At 42.6% G+C, this 9,109-nt stretch overlaps 1 protein-coding gene across 1 annotated transcript in view; it reads left to right on the forward strand.

Annotated features, from left to right (window-relative positions):
• Positions 1-8,825, forward strand: part of ide (insulin-degrading enzyme) — a 41,343-nt gene extending 32,518 nt beyond the window's left edge. The window contains exons 22-25 of the mRNA XM_022217406.2: positions 398-459; positions 3,005-3,077; positions 3,159-3,226; positions 6,694-8,825. Of these exons, the coding sequence (XP_022073098.1) occupies positions 398-459; positions 3,005-3,077; positions 3,159-3,226; positions 6,694-6,789 (299 nt within the window). The 3' untranslated portion in view covers positions 6,790-8,825. The remainder of the gene's footprint in view (positions 1-397; positions 460-3,004; positions 3,078-3,158; positions 3,227-6,693) is intronic.
• Positions 8,826-9,109: the final 284 nt, after the last annotated feature.

Here is a 9,109-nt window from a genome sequence, read left to right on the forward strand (position 1 = left end):
TGGGAAAGCGCCTTAAAAATGGTCAGAAGCATTGCATTCACAAGCTATATTATTCCAAAAACAAATACAGAAATAAAAAGTGGATAGTTTCCATCATCACAGTTTTCATTAAGCAGCACGCTAATATGAGACTCTTCAAACAACCAGTGCTTTCAGTTTTAGTGTGAAGCTGTAATGACCCCTTTGCCTGAATTAGCTGACTTACTTTCACTATGACGGATCACTCCTCATTTTCAGATCATGCCGTCATAAACTGTCCTCCTGCATGCTCAGGGATAATTTCAAGTGTTCTAGTACGTTGGCTCAAAGCTACCAAGATGCCCTCTTTGAAAGGCACTGATCAGCTTTTAGGGACTACAGTAATGCTAACTCTTCTGTATTCCTTGTTCTCTTGCAGATAACATTGAAGTAGCATATCTGAAGACTTTGACAAAGGAAAACATAATGAACTTCTACAAGGTAAGTAGTTTACTTCATGACATGTCATATGATGCCGGATGCCCCTCCTTTATTTGTTTAGTTGACAGATGATGAGCAGTGGGAGACAAACGTATCCTCTCACCCAGTCAACAATATAGAAATTAGTTTGACCAGTTCTCTGAAACATTGTTCGCATTATGATTCACTCAGAATTTATACAGACAAAATCAGTTTAGTTCAATGGCTTTCCTTTTAAATAGAGGCCCAATTTTTTAATCCTCATGTTGTGCAGTTGAAACCATAAATATCTAACAAATTGGAGCTTGAGAATTGTAGCTTATTATCTCACTAGGAAATTATGACATATTACAATGAATGAAGATAAAAAACACTCCCACTGTGCATTTACTCCCCAAACTGCCCGTGTTTTATTTGAACAGCTTTAAATTATGAGGCTCATTTGACTTTAATTGCAGTACTTTGGCTGTGGATGATGCTGCGTTCACAGCTGAGGCGTCATTAGGAGGCGGATACGTTTAAACAATAACCCCTCATTTTCTGACTCTGCCAGGGTCATCAGCCTCTGGTAAATGCACATTTAAACTTTGTGATGCTAAAATACACACATCATCCGCTGACTTTCTAAAATGACAGAAGTGTAAACCTTTGAGAAATTCTAGGCTAATTTGATCCTTACTATCTGATCGTCATATAAACTGACAAGAAATAGACTCCAGGGCTTCAGCGTGTCTGCCGGAGAAGTTCAAATAAACCTGTTGTTTTGAGGTGAATAAGACTTGAAAATGGCTTCTTTTCTAACTAAATTTGTATGAAGACTAGATTGTGATTTGTGCCCAACAGCCATGTAACCTCTTAACAATGCTTGTGAGGTGTTTAGGGAACATTGGTACTCATGCAGTGACAGGTGTGTGGCTGGCAGAACAACTCCTCATGCTGCAGTGGCAAGACCTCTAGAACAGTGAGGAGTCAGAAATGACAACACAATTTACTGTTCCTTATAGTAAAGCCAATGAAGAATATCTTAGGCTAAGTTTAAGTCTCAGATCATATTTGCAGAAACCATTTAGGTAATTGTACTGAACATTTGTCTGCACTTTTAGTCCTGCCTTAAATTGTTTAGTGTTAGACATACAGCCTTACTAGACATTAATGATCTCTGTGATCATCTATATTCATGTGGACTAACTGCTACACTCCTACATCTGACAGCTCATTGTTTGAGGTTTAAAGTATATTCTTGTTGTTCAGAACTGCACATGAAGTAACACTGCAACCATAAGGTCCATTTACCAGCTCTACTGTTCACACCAAAGTTCACCCCATTGTCATGGAAGCTCAATATTATTTTTCCTGAGCAGTTAAAGGGATTTTTCCATCCAAGTTGGCTTAAAAGCTTATAGTTCAAAAAGAAAAATTAACACTGGAAATCTGAGCATCTTCAGGTCCATTCCAGCTGGACTACTACATCTGCTGGTGTAAGACGATGGAGGCCTCCTGAGTACAATTAAATAGACTTGCATGAACACCTTGATGACTACTGAGGTTCTGTTCATTCCATGGAGGGAAATTGATGAGATTTTCTTTTGTAAATTCATTAATTGAGCCATAATTGTATTGGCGGAGTGATGCGGATCAAAAAGAGTTTGTGAAATACATAATTTGCATTTTAAAGTAGACGACACTAACAAGGAAAAGCTGGCATCACTAGAGCTTGAATGTGGAATTGTGTTTTACCCTCCTGCTGTAGTTGTATATATTAGCACCAGACTGTATAGTATCTACAAAGTCAGTGTAGCACAGAAGTGAAAGGATGGTAATCACAATTTTGATTAAAGAACATTTTTGGTCCAATATACCACACCACCTACTCTAAGTCTATTTGTGTGTGTGTGTGTGTGTGCGCAGACACGCATGGCTTTCCTGGATTCAGTGTGTCCTCCTAGCTTTCATCTCCTCCGGCCTCCTGCTTCTATTCATAGCCGTGGAGGTGACACTGACACAGGACGCTCACAGCATATCAGCTGCCATAATGACAGCCAGCCAGCCTGTTTCAAAGGGGATAAAGGGGCAAAAGACACACAGCCGCAGAAAGAATTGGCATTATCTCAGCCCAGCAGAAACCATTACAGCCCCCATGCAGAATAAACCTAATGCATTTCTAATGTCCTATCAGCAGAGATCGCAGAGGCTTCTTCTTTTCTTTTTCTTTTTTATTGGTTATTATTTCATTTTTGGTTGCCAGAGTTGACGCAGTCTGACTGCAGACGAGCCAAACCTTCAGTCTAATATAATCCTCCATCCAGAGACAGTGATAAGGCCGACTGTGTAGCTAAATCTCCACAGGGCTGTCGCAGCTGATCCCAGACTCAGTGGGAGAAACACACGGCCATCCGGGCCCTGTCGAACCTCTTCTTCTGGGGGAGAAACGCGCTCTTACAAAAAGGGTTTAACATAGCGATGAGTCGTTCTATTGTATTTCCCTCAGAATGTGGGCATTTAAATAATGAAACAAAAGGATTAGGTTATGGTAATGATTACACCCCCCACCTGTCTGTCTCTGCAGGAACGGCTGACAGTCGAGGCCCCAAAGAGGCACAAGGTGTCCGTGCACGTCCTCTCCAGAGAGATGGATTCCTGTGAGTATCGGTACATACACGATGGATGCACAGGCTTTCCTTAAACACTGTGCTTGACTTGTACATTTCTGTTTGTGCCAGGTCCAATAGTGGGAGAGTTTCCTGCTCAGAATGATGTCAACCTGACCCCTGCTCCTTCCCTGCCACAGGTAATATCATGCTTTTTATTTAAGCTCCTGTATGTGCTAATCCGACCGTTTCCACAACTGCTGACATCTATTAGCCTTAATCAGACTTTTATTGACTTTAAATGTGCAGCAGGCAGAGTTAAGACACTGACAAAATATTCCAATACTGGTCCTGTTGATAAATTTCATGTTGCTGGAGCTTCATGTAGCTTGTTCATCAATCACTTCTCAGTTATCAGACATTCTGCTTCACGACACAGCTGATTATTTTGTCTCTCATAAATACAGACCAAATATTTTTCATTGCAGACATGACAAAGCAGATTGTATGCTCAGCAAGTTTCTGTCTTCTTAAAAACATCTATACAGTAGCACTCAAACTTATTCGACCCCCATTGCAAGTCTGATTTATTGGCAAAATTTCCAAACTTACAGCTGTTTTTGATAAAGAACTTCAACAATAACATTTTAAATAGTTGAACACAACCAGTATTACAGGTTGTTTCTCCACATTCCTTCACGGTAGGTCAGTTTTAATGGTACTACTGTCTCAAAGTTATTCAATCCCTTGAATAGAATCCCACATAAGAACACTAGTTTGCAAATCAGAGGTTGTCTCAAGCAAACCCAACATCACTAATCAAGGGTTTCATTAGAGGCATTAGATGTGTTTCAGATAGAACACAAATACCTGGACTGGCTTGAGGTTTGTTCATAGTGACGTTTGATGGTTAAGTCAAGAGAATTGTCCCAAAAGTTTAGAGAGGAGATCATTGCCTGGCAGAAACAAGAAGAAGGATGCGAAAAGGTAGTAAAGGCACTGAATGGTCCTGGAGATACCTTTGAAAGCATGGTTTGCAAGTTCAAAGTTGAAGGAATAGTGGTTACATGACCTGGATGTGGCAGAAAGAGGAAGCTATCAACAGCTGCCACTAGATGTCTGAGGAATCAGGCGACCACAAACCCACCCTGTGACTGCAAAAGACTTGCAGGAAGACTTAGTGGCAGCAGCTACAGAGGTTTCTGTATCTACAGTGAGGTGCACACTAAACGCTGAAGGTCTCCATGCCTGAACTCCAAGACGTGCACCACTACTGATCCAGAAGCACAAGAAAAGTCGCCTCCGATATGCTTAAACCATACAAATATTCAAATTCATGACAGTATGCTACTTTCAATGACTACTGCTGTCTCAAAATTGCTCAACCCCTTCTTAACAAGCATCTTTAGTACTAAGTAGAGCACCCTTTTTACAGCTATGAACTGTTGCAAACATGATGCATAGGCAAGCACCAGGTTCTGACAGCATTCCTGAGGAATCTTAGACCAATCCTCATGGACAATAGCCTCCAGCTCACTAATATTCTTTATTGTGTGTTGCAACCGCCTTTCTCAATTCCCACCAATGATTTTCTATGGGATTCAAGTCAGGCAACTGTGATGGCCACTCTAGTATCGTCCAGGACTTTTTCTGAAGCCAAGCCTAGGTGGACTCTGGGGTATGGTTGGGATCATTGTCCAGTTTGGAAGTCCAGTGACGCCCTAGCTTCAGCGTCCTCTCAGACGGCATGGCATTTTCTCCCAGGGTTCGCGGATACTGGACTGAATCCATCTTGCCTTGTAAGCGCTGCAGGTTTCTACTGCCAGAAGATGCAAAGTAGCCCCAGAGCCACCACCATGCTTCACTGTAGGAAGGGTGTTCTTTTCAGGGTCTGCCTCATTCTTCCTTCTCCAGACATACCACTGATCCTTAGGCCCCAAAAGTTCCAGTTTTGTTTCATCGCGCCACAGAAGAGAATCCCAAAACTTCTGTGGCTTATTTGTATGGTTTCAAGCATATCGGAGGCAACTTTTCTTGTGCTTTTGGATCAGTAGTGTTGTACGTCTTGGAGTTCAGGCATGGAGACCTTCAGCGTTTAGTGCGGCCCTTACTGTAGACCCTGAAGTCTCAGTTGCTGCTGCCAAGTCTTGCTGCAGGTCTTTTGCAGTCACAGGGTGGGTTTTTGGCCACCTGTAATACTGCTTGCGTTGAGCTATTTAAGTCGTTTTTGGTTGAGTTGTTTGTTGCTGAGGTGGGAAAATGATTGGAAATGTGAACAGTGGGTTGGGGGTGAACTATGGGCTTCTGTTTGGGACTGTGCCTCCTACGGGGATTTACCCAGCTGCCCTGGCTTCCTGGCTGCTGGGGAGCTGTTGGGGATTGGCTAAGAGGAGCTATGCTAGGACAGAGTTGGAAAGTTTGTTCTTTTCTATACCTTTTGCTCAAGCCAGAAAGTCACTAACCACTTTGCTACAAAGCTGGACCTGAGAAAAGGGACATTTTTATTCGAAGCAGTCCTATAAGCAAAGGTCTAGTCCTGGGAAAACAACCTGGATAAGTTCCATAAAGCGATGGACTAGAAAAGTAATGCAGTACTATGCATCCATGGTGTCCACAGCTGTTCACATCTTCAAGGGAGTATAATCAAGGCTTTAGAAGCTACTAGAAGACTATCATTGAGGCCAATTGCTGCTTACAGTGTTCACGAAGGGACATGTGACGTCAGTTTTGCCATTTAGTCAAGTGGAAGTCCACATTCCACCCAGAATTTGTGACCGTGTGGACTGACCACGTTGACTGCACATGTGCCTGAAAAACAAAAACAAGTGGTCATGAGGATTATCAAACTTAAGTGTCTTAACCCTCCTGTTGTCCTCATTTACGACACCAAAAAAATATTGTTTCCTTGTCTGAAAAAAATCCAAAAATTCAGCAAAAAATTCCCCAAATTTATAAAAATTTGCAAAACCTTCAGGAAGAAAATTCCTTAAGTTTCCCTTAAATTTTTTTAATATCCTCAAATTTGGCAAGAAATAAATATTTTAAAAACAAAAATTGTGAATTTTTAAAAGAATAAAAATGTTTCCAAAAAAATCCTAAAAATCAAAGAAATTCGCTGGATTTTGTTTGTTTTTTTTCCCCCCTGAATGTTCTTAAATAAACATTTTTTTTAACATTTCCCAAAGAATTTTCAAAATTTTGAAGTTTTCACTGTGAAAATATATAGATTTTTGTCACATTTTAATACTTTAAAACGGGTCAATTTGACCCGCAGGACGACAGGAGGGTCAAACAAGCTAATTTCAAGATTGTTTGGCTTAACAAGATATTTAAGAAGTCCCTCCATCTTGCTGAAATGTCACTTGTTAAGCAAATTTATCTTAAATCCAGTGGGATGAGACATTTTGACCAAAAATAAAACAAATAGACTTGGTAAGATTTAGAGGTTTTGCAGTGTAATCTCTAGCAAGCTGCTGCTTTCTGTAAAACGTGCCGAGTCACAACCTTTCAGAGACATCCAAAGGTGTGTTATTTTTGTGTGTTGTCAACGTCAGAGCCAGTCTGCATAGCAAAGCAAAGCATGCCTGTTATAGCTACAGACTTGGGGCTGATGTTTTAATGTCTCAGTGGGACCGAAACTTTAACCTGTCAAACTTTTTCCTCGCAGCCCACGTTGGTTCAGGACATGACGGAGTTCAAGAGGAGCCTGCCTCTGTTCCCTCTGGTCAAGCCTCACATCAACTTCATGGCCGCCAAACTGTGAGGGAGGCTGGCAGGTCGACACACGGCGGCACGAGGGGGCGGAGGCCGGGGAGGGCGACTGCAGGGACCCCCCCCACCCGCTCTGTTCCCCCACCCTCCCATCTTCCTCCTCCTCCTCACCCTCCTCTTCCTCCCTCCCCGTCAAGAAGACTTTCATCGGACTGAGCCTGCACGAGTGTGCGTGTGTGTGTGTGTGTGTGTTGGAGCGGGTGAATGTGCAGCAGGCCAGAGCCACTAGAAGAGATGCTCGAAATTAACAGACAATTCGAATCACAAAAGTTAGCAGAGACCGTTAGCCGTGGTAACGATAGAGATCACACCACCTCATGTTAAGGTCTCTAAAAGGAGATGCAACACTCACATGCGTCCCAACCCTGTGTAGGCTGTTGTAGAAGAGCTAGAAATGACGTAAACTAAGACGAGGGCCGTCCCTCTTTAACAAACGTACTGCAAGGCTTCCCAACCGGAGGCGTTTTCTTTGAGTTATTCAGACATGCTGCTTTGAGAATGGATAGCAGGTTGATTGTGATGAACCGGGGGGGCTGTGGTGGTGGAAGACAGTAGCTCTATGAAGGTCTTCTCTTTTATTTGTCGGACTGTATCTCTCAGAGACACCGTTATCACAATAGATGCACTTGCTCAAAAACGGAATATTTTATGCATTTCTGAAGCCTTATAATTGTGGTTTTAATTTTAATCCCTGCATGTTTTTGAAATGTTTTTGCCTGTAAACTGGTAAAATGTTGGGACCCTTGAGGAGCTCTTTTTAAATCACTAAGCACAGAACCACGTCCGTGAAGATTTTAATTTTTTTTTGTTTTATTGCGTTTTAGAGTAGTGTGTAATTGAGACATCTCAGGGGTACCTCCATGCTGTTTTATTTTAACATTCAGTTTTATTAGTAATTACAATAAAAACACTTTTGTGGGTTTGTCATTTCAAATCTGATCGAATCCTTAAAACTCAGAAGAGTTAACGGCTGTAGAGACAAACAGGACTTAGTTTTTCTGCCCTGGAAGCTCTGGGGTCACATTCTGAGACTTCCTGCAGCTTGTGCCTTTCCGGGGCATTAAGTTTGTATGATTCAGGGCAAAATTCTGGGGAGGGGGATTTAGACACCCCACCCGCACCCCCTCAAAGAGTTGGATGTGCACTGGCTCTTACTGCATAGATGTCAAAGCATTTGAAAAACATTTCACGTTGATGTCTAAAAAGGGGGTTCATTTTTCTGAATATATGCACTTCTCTCACTAAGCAATAAACGAAACGTCGTAGACAGGAAAGAGTGTGAGGAGTGACGCGTGGCTCCGTTCCCTCTGAGCGGTTGCCGGGGCGTTGGTGGCGATGTCAGCGTCATGCAAGCGTGACCTGCTCTCTCAGGTGCTAACCAGCTTCGCAGTGTAAAACCGCTGCTGGTGGAGCTGCCAACCGCTCTGTTCAAACAGCCAAAAATCACTGGTTTTAGGTTCACCGCTCATTGCTCCTCGCTCATACGAAGCTGTTTCAAAGGATTTCAGAAGGTTACACAGTTGAGTTCCTGTGTGATCGTGCTGCGTCTGAAGCTTCTTCAATGATTTCCAGCATTTTACTACGTCTCAGCCAGACCAAAACCATTTCAAATATGACTTTTCGATTTCAAGCGAAGCCGCTCTTCATGAACTGCTACTGTGTTAAACGGCATTATTTCCTTGTGGTGAAAACCCAAAGACAACCAGCAGCAGCAGCAGCAGCAGCAGCAGCATGCCTTAGGTAGTCCTCCACTCCCACAGGCAGTAGCTCTACAGTGTTTGAGGGCAGTTTTCACAGCATTCTAGAAACATTACATATCAGGCTTGGGCGGGCCATGCACTGTTTACCTTGTGAAGTATCTTAGTGAGTGGTTTACATTTAGGATGTATTTAGCAACACAAAAAAAAACAACTGTGATTGGCTGGTTGGGTTCATGGGCCGGTGAAGAGTGCTGTTATTTTGAGTTTGGTCTCTTTTTTTTTTTTGTGTCTCCTGTGTGTTTCTAATTAATAAACAACTGAATTAGAAGCGTTTGTGTTTTCCATTCCTGCACACTCGACACACCCGACGTGGAAAAATACATTTATTCACAGAACTGATGCCAGAGAAGTCGGACGCAATGTGTGTACAACACAGTTCCACGCTTGAACGTCTCTTTTGGCAGAGCGGAGGATGTACCGGGAAGGCTGTGGTTCTCAGACGGTCGGTGGTGGGCAGGGGTGGACTGGGGCAAAAAAATCAGCTCTGGCATTTTTGGTCCAGACCGGCCCACAACATTATTGGTTGACCGAATCGAGCAGTAATTTTTGAAT

Source organism: Acanthochromis polyacanthus, chromosome 15, assembly GCF_021347895.1.
Source record: "Acanthochromis polyacanthus isolate Apoly-LR-REF ecotype Palm Island chromosome 15, KAUST_Apoly_ChrSc, whole genome shotgun sequence".
In the NCBI taxonomy this organism is placed as follows: domain Eukaryota; kingdom Metazoa; phylum Chordata; class Actinopteri; family Pomacentridae; genus Acanthochromis; species Acanthochromis polyacanthus.